The 14,299-nt window shown below is 34.2% G+C and overlaps 1 protein-coding gene across 1 annotated transcript; it reads left to right on the top strand.

Moving 5' to 3' along the window:
• The first annotated feature begins 7,220 nt into the window (after window positions 1-7,220).
• On the top strand, window positions 7,221-13,588 carry LOC142616759 (protein neprosin-like). Its single transcript, XM_075789546.1, has 8 exons — window positions 7,221-7,376; window positions 7,598-7,620; window positions 11,513-11,627; window positions 11,869-11,890; window positions 12,309-12,391; window positions 12,708-12,764; window positions 12,929-13,075; window positions 13,220-13,588. Exons 1-8 carry the CDS (start codon window positions 7,221-7,223, stop codon window positions 13,586-13,588), a joined length of 972 nt encoding a protein of 323 aa, XP_075645661.1.
• The last annotated feature ends 711 nt before the right edge of the window (window positions 13,589-14,299 follow it).

The following is a 14,299-nucleotide window of genomic DNA, read 5'->3' as shown; positions in this document are numbered from 1 at the left end:
ACGGGTTGAACCCCTTCCACAATGCGTTCCAAATCATGAGGAGATGAGTAAGTGAAGAGTTGAGAGTAATACTCAATCAATAAGGCCGAAACTCTTTCCTCATCCTTCTACCACATCCCATCCCCATCATGCAACCCTTTAATAAAATTTCTCCTCTTCCTATGGGTAGCTGAACCATGAAATTTTTTTGTATTCTGATCACCCCCCTTCAGCCATTGAATTCGAGACCTTTGTTGCCACATCTTTTCTTCCTTGTCATACAAAGAATTCAACTCTTTCTTCAAACATACTATTTCCTCAAGATTACTAGAGTTGGCCAAAGCTTCTTCTGCCCTCTAGAGCGGTTCTTTTACTATTTTTATTTTCCTCAAAATATTTCCAAAGTGATCCCGACTCCATGCCTTCAGGTGCTTCTTGCACCGCTTTAATTTTGTAGTAGCTAAATACATAGGCGTACCATCAGGAGTACAATCCCAAGCTCTAGTAATTATCTCTTTGCAACCAGGATCCTTAACCCACATAGCCTCAAAATGAAAGGGCTTCGGTCTCCACTTTTGGTGTTCCCCATTCTTATCCAAAGACAAGAGAATTGACCTATAATCCGAGGTAAAGCAGTTGAGATGTTTAATTTTGCCTGTAGGGAACTTAGCTAACCACTCATAGTTTGCAACACCCCTATCCAATCTCTCCCATATCAACTCCCCCCTAGGTATGCCATGCCAAATGAAATCCGGACTTGAGAATCCTAAATCAACAAATCCACAGTGGTCTAGGACGTCATGAAAGTCCTACATCAAATTATGTGTCCTAGGAATGCCAACCCGTTTATCTTGCACCTCAAGTAATTCATTAAAATTCCCAAAACAACACCATGGGAGTTTCGGCCTTGAGCTCAACATTCTAAGCATATTCCATCCCTCCTTTCTTTGACTAGTTTCAGGTTCACCGTAAAATCCAGTCAACCTCCACGCATTTTCCGAACCGCCATGAACAATTGAATCAATATGGTACTTCGAAAAACTATTAACCCAAACATTTACACCTGCCTTCCAAAGAAGAGCCAAACATCCTCCCCTTCCATCATTGGGTACCATGAAACACCCATCAAAGTAAATCCTATCTTGGACCCACTTCATATGCTTCTTGTCTGACCATGTTTCTGACAAAAATAAAATCATGGAATCTTGTGCTTTTATTATATCGACAAGCTCCTAAACTGCACGACGGTTCCCAAGCCCCTTGTAGTTCTAAGCTAAGAGTTTCATGGCTGTTGGCAGTGCTGATCATCAGGCACTGCCATTTGAAAAAAAGTTTTTGATGTCCATTTCTTCCTACGACAAGTCTCGTCCTCCCTGTCTTCATCCAAATCCTGCCTCATACGCTTAGATAAAATTGATTCCATCCTACCAGGAAGCAAACTTGGCTGCCTGACTACTTGTGATACCTTCTGTTTCATTGAATTTTTTTTGCTTGATCCAGTGGGAGTGAACATATTTTTTCAAAAAGAGTGCTGAATCCACAACCTGAGAACCCACCCCACTTTGCAGAGCAGCTGATTCTGCATCCTTATCCTTATCCAAGTGATTAAACCTTGCCAATTCTTCATCAATAGCTTGCAACTGCACCTGAAAGTCTCGAGATGGAGCTGCATTTATAACCCGCGCTGAAACCGAACAATCAGATGAGTCAATAACCTTAAGGTCTAAAACACCACTCAAAACTCCGTGCACCACCCCTATGCAATCTACTCAGCGTCCACTATCATGTGTTCCCCTTTAGATGAAGCGTGAATATTAGCTTCCCCTCTGCATTTCGTGCCATGCTCCGTGGGGTCCTCAGGTTCTTTTACTTCCATATGGTCCATCCCAGTGCTCTTCCTTGCACTCCGGGATGCCTTAGTTTCCTTACTCTACTCATCTTCATATCCCGCTACACGAATTATCGTCTTTTTCCCAAGATTCGGGGTGCTCGTTCTCAGCCACGACCCAAACTGTTGATCATCCTCCTTCATTGATCCCTTCCGTTTAGACCATAGTGAGCAATCCTTGTCATGGTGGGTAAGACGACCGCACCAATAACAGAGATTGGGCAAACGCTCATATTTGAAGCTAACCCAGCTATCCTCCCCATTGTTCAACTCGATCTTCCCACCTTTACATAAAGGCTTCGTAATATCAACGGACACCCTAACTCAAAAGAACTAGCTTCCCTCATATTCTTTGTTGCTTTCTTCACTCACAGCAATGTCTCCAACAACTGAAACAATATCCTGAGCCACTCCCATGTTCAGACAACCTAGAGGAAGGTCATGGACCTGAATCCAAAAACTTGCCTCATCAAAGATCAGTCCCTTCATCTCCGTGTGCCATCGAACCTTCTTCAGTGCCACGATTCCCCCGCCAAGACCTTTTCAACATCGAACTCATCTGAAAATACAAATAGAAGTCTGTGGTCTCCCATATCGCACACATCGAACCCCTTCTTGGTATGCCAAAGGAGTTTAAAGGTATGAGCCACGACTTCCATACTCAACACTCTACCAGTAAAGAATCTCGCAGTCGACAGAAACTTTCCTTCATAACCCTTTTCACAAACCTGGTATTTACTACCTTCAAACTCAGAGAGTGAGAAATTCTCCCACATAGCAGGCAGGTTTTCCATCCCAGAGAGAGTAAGAACAGGCTCCACGAAGAGAGAAGCAAAATTAAAGAAGAAAGATGCTAACGATAGCCCAAGTCAAGGAGTAGGCACAAATTCTATTGCCTGCTAGGGTTTCTAGAGAGCCCTAGCGCAGAGAAACAACTTTCAAACCAAACTAGTCAATTAATATACGTTTATTTTCCTCTATAGTTTTGATTATAAATACATTTCTTCTATAGTTTTGCAAGGTTGCTAAAGCTTTCGGGCTTGGCGGCTCTTTGCTTTGTGTATACAATGTCTACTCTCTCGCTTTTGCTTTGTTCTCTTGGATGTCTCTCTCTGTTGTGTTGTGTTATAACCATGTCAGTGTATGGTGGGGTGGATGTGAAGAGAGCATTTATAGGAGCAAGGTGCAACAAAATTTTGAAATTTTCATGGGCACGTGATTTGCTCACCTTTGGTGCCCAAAATTCTGCCACTATATTCTCCCCCAAGGTTTTTTCCTTTTAAGTCACATCCTTCTAATTTTCATTATTAAATACCCATCTTTTTACATATCATCTGCATCTTTCTTTCTTTTTTCTTTTTTAATTTTGGGTTGTTTTCTACTTTGGAAGACCACACAGATTTTAACATTTATTTTTCCTTTTGGTTTTTTTTTTACAAAGCCATTGTGAACTGCACCCAATGGCTCCCATTTAACAAATTTGGATTTAAATGTATATTTTTGGTTTTTTTATGAAAGCCTACCTTTAGTTTTGGTTTGGCATAAACTTGAAACAAATGCCATAAATATTTGGATTTATGGCTTTTGTATTCTTAATGTTTGAATAAAACCATATAGTACAATTTAAACATGTTTCACATAAGCTTTTGAGGTCGAAGGTCATGTTGTATTTATAGATGGCAAAAGATAGTACAATTTTCCACCTTAGCATAATTAGTATTGGTATTTTATTTCTAACTTGGATATATTGAATTTTTTGAGTGTGTCTAATCTCTTTTGTTATTTATTTCTAAATTTCATGATGAAGACCAATGGAATGCTTATTATTTTCATGAAGATTATTCATATATTGGATTTTTTATAATTCAATAGTTGGGGTGGAGTTATTATGAAATTTATTGACTTTAAGAGTGTTTGGTGAAAAATTTGGTGTTATACTTGATAATAATTTGGTGAAAAATTAAGTAGCTTGAAGAAGTTGAGAAAAGAGAAGAGCCTAAGATAGGGAGGAAATAGATACTTGAAAAGCATTGGATAAAGCTTGAAGATGTAAGCACAATTGTATATTTATTCTATTTACATGTTCTTTTGTAATATTTATTAAACCAAACATAAGAGCACATTATGATTATTGTAATATATTACTTAATAATATTTGTATTTATCTCATTTTTAATGATCTTATGTGTAATATTTTGACAGTATCATCATAACTACATGTTTCATCTTATATTTGATGCGCATTGCATGAGTTAGCGGCTAGCATAATAGTAAATCAATCAATCTCTCCCGTTTTCATTTGGTCAATATTAATGCTATTTAACATGCTTGGTTAGTGCCAAGGGCCTTTATTGGCTTTCCATAACTATGTAACGAGACTTTATAAATAAATAAGAGATTAAATTCTATAAGGATATGGTGTAAAACCCAAGTTTTATCCCTTGAATTCCAACATGCCATATCATCATGTTACATATCAAAGAATAGGCACAACCACACTCAATGAATTCTTTTTGTTGAACCAAAAGGGGGGGGGGGGGGCAGGGGCGACAATATGTGGCTTACCCCCTAGGGCGTGACCTAATAGGGGCACCCCCCGCTAGGGAATGTTGGATTGAGCCATAACTATTGTAACCAGGACATCACAGACCTCACCCTAGCACCCCAAGAGAGCCAGCGGGTGGGTGCAATGCATGCTAGGAACCCACCCCCCACATGGTACCTGCCACAACTCGAACGAGGGACCTCATGCATACATGCGGGATCCCATACCAACTGGGCCACCCCTCCTGGAGCCACACTCAATGAATTCTATTACCCATTTGAAAATCAAATTTTAATTGTGAGTTTATTGAAATGTTATTATGTGCGATAGGATCTATTGAATTTTTAGTGAAAAGTTGTTGTGTCAATTTCTTATTGGATGGTGTAAAATATGAGTTTTACTTTTACACTTCATCCTTACCAATTTAGACTCAATAAATAAATAAACTTGGTTGGAGTTTCCAACAGAGTGAAAATGTGAAGATAAAATAAAATTAAAGATCAATCCAACTTTTCCTCCTGGCACTTCCAACGAAGATGTGTTCAAGATTCACATTCTCTTTCCTCTAATTATTGAGTTATAAAAAAAATGAGGGCATTGTAGATAGTTGCAAATAGTTAATCAATCCATCCTTTTCTTTTTCGTTTGATAAATATTAAATATATTTAACATGCTCAGCGTTGTTGGCTTTCCATAACGAGACCTTATAAAATAAATTAAAAAATAAAAATTGGCTAGTGTTACAGAATTTCAACGTGATGATGGGATATTCATTTTAGGAAGAGTACTGTCCCATCAAGCTTGAACTTTACTGGGGAGGAGCACTGTTATTGTTGTTAGGGTCATATATTCTATGTAATTAGTTAATTATTTGACAAAACGCACTTGTAATTGGGTAGATCTAAGTTGGGATTAATGTATCAAGAAGCATGTTATTCAAACATATCAAGTGGTATCATTAAAAACATGAAAGTTGATCCAATAAACAAGTGAAAAAAGACCGTTTCATTAAGTCTCGACACAAGCTCGACAAATCCTGCTATTGGTGATTAATAGAGAAGCTTGACATATGCTCAATCTATCAAGAATTACGATTTCAGAAATTTCAGATAAAAAAATCGGCCCATGATAACTTGAATGATTAGAGTTTCTCTTCTTACAACCCTAGTCATATATAAGGCTTATTTTAAAAGTCATCAAGTACGGAAACATAAACTTAGAACTTATGTAATTTGTGAGAAGCTATTGCGTTTGTGCGTCTTAGGGTTTTGTAACCAAGTACTTCCTTATCTTCATCGTTTATAAAGTGAGGAACTTTGCAATCAATAGCAATCAATTAAGTTGCTAGAGTTAGTCATGTATTGGGATCTGTGCAAAGGAGTTAGTCATAGATTGGAGATTTGTGCAACAAAAGAAAGAATGTTGCTACATGATCAAGTCTAATTAGATATTGGAGCAAAGGTTCAACTATAGGTTATTATTTTGCAAATAGGCTAGGATAGTGGTAAAATTCCTCATACTTGTAATTGTTTGGTTATTGATTAGTGTATTCTTAGGAATAGTGACCTTAAATTCAGCCAGTGAGGTTTTTGCCTTGTGAGAGGTTTTCCCAATTTGTCAACAAATCACCATGTTAATTTATTTTCTGCTGCATTTAGTTTATTTGGTGATTTGTTAGTGCCTTTATGATTTGCATGTAATTTGACCTAATTAATTAACTTGGATAATTGAATTAATTAACTGGGGTCAATCTATTTTAACTCGATAGTTGACGTTTTCAATAAAGATGGTAAGATAATAATAATAAAAGATCAATCCGTCTTTTCCCCCTGCGTTTCCAACAGAGATGTGTTCAAGATTCAAATTTTCTCTCCTTCAACTATAGAGTTATTAAAAAAAAAAAGGGTATTGTAGATAGTTGCAAATAGTAAATCAATCAATCTATTTCTTTATCAATGTGATAAATATTAAGAGAAATTACACTTTACCACTCAAAACTATATCTCCGATTACATTTTGCACCATAAACTATGATCATTGTAACATTTTATATCCTGACATCAAGTTTGCTATTAACCTGGATGGGTAAATATGACACAATGTGTAAAGACCTAATTTCCCCTTCTTTTCAATTCTTTAAAAACAAAAGATAAATTACACTTTACCACCATACACTATACTTCTAATTACACTTTACACCCTTAATTTTGAATTTTAGTCCAAGTTAATAGCAAAATGCAAAGTGTAACAAATGTTATTATTTAGGGTGCAAAACGTACATTCAAAAATATCAGAGTGCAACATGTAAATATTAACACTATTTAACATGCTTGGCTGGTATTGAGAGTGCCATTGTCTTTCCATAACAAGATATTACAAAATAATAATAATAATTGGTTGGCGTTTCCAACGAAGATGGTAATGTGAAGATAAAGAAAAAAGGAAAAGAAAAGATTAATCCATCTTTTTCTTCTTATGTTTTCATTAGAGACATTTAAAATTCAAATTCGCCTGTCTCCCAACTATTTATAATGAATAATAATAATAATAATAATAATAATAATAATAATAATAATAATAATAATTTTTACTAGAGACATTTAAAATTCAAATTCGCCCGTCTCTCAGTTATTTATAATAATAATAATAATAATAAAAAAAAAAACAAACTTAGTTACTTATTATAATGAGGCCTTAATTATACTTATCTTCAACTCACCATCACTCCTATATAAATAGCCTCAAAGAATACTAACCCAATATATATATATATATATATATATATACTTACATCCAATCAGTAAGGCAATGGATTTTGAAAGAATGATCTTAATTGTAGTTTTGTGTTTGTGTTTGACAAGTATCTATCAAGTGAATGGAACCCGAATTATATCCAAAGAAGAAGAATTGGAGTTAGAAAGACAACTAAAGCTCATAAACAAACCTCCTGTTAAAAGCATTCAGGTTTTAGACGAACTCGAACTCATGTTTGCTTTGAATCTTTATATATTGTAATACTATAATACTTCAAGCATATTTGGTGCAATGATATTTAAACATTCCATTTAGAAATTATATGTTCTTCTTATTGTTATTATCAATTGATTGTTCATTTGAGTAAGATCTAATGCTCCAGGTGTTTTCTCCCCTGCCCCACCAAAATTTAATCTCTCTAATTTGGGGAGAAAATAGAGGGAAGAAAAATAATTGCAATCAATGACTAAAATACCCTCCTTTCCTCCGTTTACTGGCCCTATTAATAGCTTCTTCTCTCTTTTTTTTTTGGCTTTCCTTTTTTATTTTTCTTTCCTGGGCGTGATGGACTTGTTTGTTTTTCTTTTTCTCTTTTTTTTTTTGGTGTGATATAGCATATAGATTGTTGTGGGTTCTTTTTTTTTTTTTTTTTTTTTTTTTCTCTTCTTCGATATGATTTTTTTTGGCATGATTTTTCTTTTTTAATAAATTTGGATAATTGTCTTTTTTTGTCACTTTTTTTTTGACTGGAGATTATTTTTAACATGGGCACATGAGTAAATTTATATATAAAAAAAAACTTATTTTTTTTCCCATCCTTCCATTTTTCCACCCCCAACCAAACACAAATGAGGGAAATTAAAATTACTTTTATCCTCGCACTTTTCTATTCCCCACATTTCCACTTCTCCAACCAAATAGACCCTATGTTTTATTCTCCAATTCTCTCATAAAAAGAAGAATTTTAGTTTGATTTCCACTTTCCTCTTTATTGAAAGGGGGAAAAAAGATAGAAAGACCAAAAAAAAAAAAAAAAAAAAAAGAAACAACAACAACAGCAACATTCAAAAGACTTTGATTAAGTGTGCATTTGCCTAGAAATTATTTTGCGTTTTGCATTTTTGGTTGGGCCAAACTTGTGAAAAACGCGCATAAGTAGTAAATTTGGATCCCACAACACTATTCATTGTTTAAAAATTATTTTGCTATAGTGTTTTCAGCAATGAGTTTTCAGTTTTCAGCAAAATAAGCGGTATCCAAACAGACCCTAAGTGTGTGTTTGGCAAAAATTATTTTTGTTAACTTATTTTACTATTAAGCTTATTTTTGCTACTATTCATGGGCCCTACTGCACTTTTCAGTTCTATTCATGGGTCTCACAGTACTATTTCAACTAACTTTTACCTTTATTTACAGTACTTTCAACAAAAAAGTTTTTAGTTTCAGCAATATAAGCGGATCTCAAACAGACCCTAAGTTATAAGATTAATTAGTAACATTGATTTAATCGGAATAATTTTTTTTGTGACACAAGACAGAATTTCTACTCTAGCCTAATCTAAGTGTATATGTGTGTGAAGCTCCCTCCTGGAGATTTGAACTCCGGCCCTTACCCCCTACACCCCACAAGCATTTATACTTGTAGAGTGACCACCGCATCAAGGGTGCGCGGTGGTTCAATTGGAAGAACTAAGACTTAATGAAATGAGTGAATTTATATTTAATTTCGACTAAATTATGTGTTTGACCCCTTCGAATTTGTGGGTTTTTTTTTTTTTGTGTTCCTTACATTTTAAGGTTTTTCATCTTGGTCCCCTTTGAGTTCTTTTATCTTAAATTTTATAATGATAAGATTTGCATCAAAGGGAAAATTAAAGGTAATTCAGTGATAAATATTTGACACGGCATAAATCATAAATTTTTTTAACTTTTAATTATTGAAAGTTTAATAATATCTTATCTAAGAGCACAATTTTTCTATAATTAGTGATAACTGTGGGCTCAACCTAGAAATGTGGAGAAATTATTCTTTCCTAAGGATTGAATCATCCCTCCTCTCATAGAAAGTCCCACCCTGTTCCAACAGCTCGATGGGCTTTATACTCGTCCACCATATTCCTTGCCGCCAAGAACACATTGGTGGGCTCAGTAACGATCCATTCGGCCCAAGCTCAGCTCCTTTGAAACCACAAATAAACCAAATGCAGGCAAAGAAATAATCCTCCTTGGTCCCTACCACAAATATGGTAGAAAACATATTTGACCACGTTATCTTGAAGCCAATGCGAGTTTTGTTGGCAGAATAGACTTGCAAGCCCTCCAAATTTGCACCTTTATCTATTCAAGAATCGAGACCATGGAATACCAAATAGCTTTCCACAATCCTTGCTTTCCGCAGTTATCTTAACATTCATCTTGGTGGGGTTGGAGATCGATGATGAGTGAAAGCCAAATGATAGGCTGATCGAAATTTTTTAGTTGTGAACTAGCTAGTGATACTCTCCACACATGGACAGGGTATTTTCTCTTTGGAATACACAACTTATTTGAGATTTTAGGCCGTAAAACCATTCTTCCTCCATAATCTAGTATTTAGGTAGTGTAGTGCACGGTTTCAACTTTCGAGGCATCTTGTCATATGCCTTAGCTTGCTCATATCGATTGAGTACTAATAGCAAGTGATCCGAACATGTGCCTCAATGAAGCCCTCTTCTGGGTGTTTATTGCACCAGGTATGTGGATATTGGATTCCCATGGAACCCGTGATGTCTTCTAGATGAGAGTCTCCCAAAGTTACTTGAAAGCTTCCATAATCCCTCTCAAATTATTCTTTGAGAGGGATTATGGAACTAGTAAGTATATGATTGAAGTACTTAAGTTGAATAGCAAGAAACTCTTGTAAAATGAAATTACAATCCATTTATTTAGTTCCTGGGGATCCCCAACCCTAATCCTTCTCAAATGTCATGCCCATTTGTTATTTAGACTTCTAGAGGCTTTTTTTTAATAATAATAATAATAATAATAATAATAATAATAATAATAATAATAATAATAATAATAATAAAGGTCAAAGTTATGAAGTTTGTTGTTCTCAACTTCTTAAATTTGAAAGTTTTTACCATATATCTTTGTAGTGCCTTCTCAATTATCTGTCTTCACGGTCACAACTCACAATCATCATATTTTTTAGACATTGTCTAAATCATGGAAGTCTTATTATTATTGTTTTTTTTTTAATTGTTTAATTTCATATATAACATGTTATATAACTTGTTTTCATGCTATAGTAGAACTTGTTTATTTTTGAATTTGTAGACAGAGTTTGGACATATTGTTGATTGTATTGATATCAATAAACAATTGGCTTTTGACCATCCTTTGTTGAAAGATCACAAGATCCAGGTACTTAAGCGGAGATTGAAACTATTTATTCCTTTATCTGTATCAATAAACAATTTTTTCCCCAATTGCTTCAAAAATTGTAGTAGTTTGTACTTTTTGAACTGAAAATTATCATAATGATTACTATGTTTGCCATGCCTTGTCATTTTAACAAATTCCAAATACCATCACATACCCTTAGTGCGATGGTCACTCCACAAGTATAAATACTTGTGGGGTGTGGGGGGCAAGGGTCGGGGTTCAAGTCTCTAAGAGGGAGATTTACACACATATACACTTAAATAAGGCTAGAGTAGAATTCTATCTTTTATTTATATATATATATATATATATATATATATATATATAAACAAATTCCAATTTGACTAGGGCTTATTATATAAAGGATTAATTAAGCAAATCAATTATGTAAATAAAAACTATTCTTAATTAGAATTTGATTAAAGGCTATACATTCTAACTAGAGCAAGAGATGGCAAAATTCAGCTTCCTTATCTATGCAATTATATATCATGACTTATGAATCACTCACATTTGTATGTCTATATACTTACATTAGTTTGGGTAAGTGTAATAACAGTCGACTCCAAAGGTTTAGGAATAAAGATTTGTTGTGGTCGTTGTTTTTATCTTTTTATTTATTTATTTTTATTTAGAGTGGATAGTGGTGGAAGAGGAAGTAGGGTTTGAACCACGAAAATATGAGATACCACAAAGGATGTCATTACCGTAGAGCTATCACTTATTATTATTATTATTATTATTATTATTATTATCAAAAGATGAAAATATAAATTTGCAAGTTGGAAAACAAATATAATTTTTTTTTTAGTTTAGTTTGAATTTTTGCCTCTTCAGGAAAGACCTCATTTTTCAAATAGAACAACAAAGAATGCAAGACTCTCATGAAATAGACCTTCAATGATTGGTTTACAACAAGATGCTTGTCCGTCAGGAACAGTTCCTATTCGCAGAACAACAAAAGCAGACCTCATAGCAATTAGGTCAATGTCAAATAACATTTATTCTCAAACAACAAAAGTTCCCAATATGCATGTAAGTTCTTTATTATATATTTTGGGATGTAGGACGTAATCATATCATACTTGGTCTCATAATACATTACACAAGTATTATTTTCCCAAAAATATAACGTTAATGTCATAATAATTTTTGTAAAAATGACCATTCAAACCTCTGCATTTAAAGTTTGATTAGCTAATTAAGCAAGTTTGAATAAAACAAAAATTGATTCAATATATTTGTGATCCTTAAACCTAATATTTTCAATATTTAGTGGATTCTAATTAGTTCAACTGGTAAAGTCTTCAATGGTTGTATAAGAGATTTGGGGTTCAATCCCCGCCTACACCAAAAACTGATTGGTGTCTTGGTCTGATAATAAAGAGCTATTATTAGGAACGGATGCCATAAGTTAAAACTCTTTAAAAATATATATATATATATATATTTTCAATATTTAATTACATAAATTTAAGCAAATTTGTCAAAATATGCATAATTATTTATTATTTAGAACAATGAAGGTTAACATGGTAGCCAAATTTAGAGCTAAGTTCTAGCTTTTTTGTGGGTAAAAAAAAAAAAATAATGGTGGATCCCATCAAATTGATCTTATTTGTTGGGTTGTACAGCGTGCAGTTATCCAAATGCGAACCGCTGAAAATCACAATTAAATTGGCGTTAATGGAAACATCAATGTCTATAATCCTGTAGTTATGGAGGGAAGCAGCTATGCCGAAATGTATGTCATGAATGGCGCAGACGAAAAGCTGAATTCTATCACAACAAGATGGATGGTAATTTAAATTTATACTAATTTTGTTGATATTCACAATTTCACACCCTAATCTTTGATTGCTGATATAACTGTCCAATCATGAATTTGCAATAAACGATTGCCAGTTTCAACGAACAAAAAAGGGTCGTTTTCTTTGATGAATAAGATGTCATTCATATTGGTTATAAAAGTTCAAGTTCTAATATCCATGGGTACAAAATGAGAGAAATGAAATAGTAAAGAAACGGTTATTAGAAGACTGATAATCAAATACAAATGGACCATCATAACAATTTTCCAAAAGAATAATGTTTTTTACTCCTTGATTCAATCAGGTTTCTCCAGGTACGTACCAGGGTACTCCGTATTCTTATTTCTTTACACATTGGACGGTATGTTTCTATTCTATCGTTTTCACACATTTATAATTTATTATCTAACTTTTTTCTTGTGGTGTATGTTTGTTACTTGTTTGCTAGTGTTTCAATCCATTAAATTCTTATATACTACAAGTTCTTTTGAAAATTATACGTAACAATGCCTTTGAAAATTACAGATTGATGGTGCCCAAAAGACAGGCTGCTTCAACATTCGTTGCCCAGGTTTTGTGCAAGTTGACAAAAGAGTTTATCTTGGGTCAGAAATAAGTAATGTATCCATTCCTGATGGTCCTCAATTTGAGATTGGACTCTCTATTTCAAAGGTAAATCTAACGTTAATTAAACTGCATATTATTTTATTTTGTTATATTAACATTCTATGTATATTAAATTTTTAAACAAAGTTTGAAAAAGGTGCTTAGAGTTTTGTGACTTTGATCATATACTCTTGTTGTTTTATGTGACAGGAGGAAGATGGCAATTGGTGGGTAACAAAAGATGAAATTAAAATTGGATATTTTCCAGCAGCAATATTTAATAATTTTACTGAAGCCAAAACTGTTGGTTGGGTAGGGCTCGCTATTAGTCCCCCAAATGGAATTAGCCCACCCATGGGATCCGGAAGATTTCCAGATGACAATTATAGACATACAAGTCAATTTAGAGCGATCCAGTATAAAGATAGCTCCGGAGTAGTAGGTGGACCTCGTGAATATAATTATGATACAATCATTGATAGGCCTAATTGCTATCTCATGGATTTTCATGGATATATGGGTGAGTTCGAGGGATACACCTTCGGGTTTGGTGGACCTGGTGGAGATTGTGGCATTTAAAATATATTGTACCATGAGTCACTAGTGCGGCTATAGAACCTTTTTTTTTTGTAGTGCCAGTGGGATGCACTTTTCATTTGGACGGGGTTAGTTCCCATCTCTTCCCTAGTGCCACATGTTGTTGAAGCTATGGATCGAGACTGCTCTAGGCCTAGTTCTTTTGACTGTAATCGTGTTCTTTTCAATAATTCAATAAAATAAAGTACTTATTCAGCACACGCACACAAAAATTTATTGCAAAATAAATCGGAAATTTATTCCTTCAGCTATAACCATTCATGTCAATGACCATCTTTTTTTTTTTTTTTTTTTTAAAAAAAAAAAAATTTGATAAACACACACACACACACACACACACATATAAGGGAAGAGAGATGAGATAAGGGAATACACTCACACGCCAACACCAAAACTGCATGTGGCAGTTAGTGTCGCGTAGCAAGTGATAAACTCCTTCTCAATATCACACCTTACTGATGTGGGACGACTCGACAACACTGAGTATCTTTTTTTTATTTGATAAACACACACACACATATATATATAGGAGAAGGAAGATGAGTCCTTCCAATATCAATGACCTTGATTTGTCCTTCCATGCTTAATATCATTAAATTTGATTATGTTGTTGTGTTAAGTTATTCTCAAATACAACCAAATCTTTTAAGTTTGCCCCAAGTACGATCTTTACTTCAATAATAGCATTGTGTG

This window comes from Castanea sativa, chromosome 11 (assembly GCF_040712315.1).
Source record: "Castanea sativa cultivar Marrone di Chiusa Pesio chromosome 11, ASM4071231v1".
Classification (NCBI taxonomy): Eukaryota; Viridiplantae; Streptophyta; class Magnoliopsida; order Fagales; family Fagaceae; genus Castanea; species Castanea sativa.
This window is presented reverse-complemented; position numbering and strand designations above follow the sequence as displayed.

Excerpts from the sequence above, each read along its gene's own strand:
- LOC142616759 (XM_075789546.1), top strand. The coding sequence starts at position 7,221 with ATGGATTTTGAAAGAATGATCTTAATTGTAGTTTTGTGTTTGTGTTTG. Across the intron at positions 7,621-11,512 it reads ATAGAGGGAAGAAAAATAAT|TGCTTGTCCGTCAGGAACAG; the intron begins TGCAATCAATGA and ends TTTACAACAAGA. Across the intron at positions 11,628-11,868 it reads CAAAAGTTCCCAATATGCAT|TGGATTCTAATTAGTTCAAC; the intron begins GTAAGTTCTTTA and ends TTCAATATTTAG.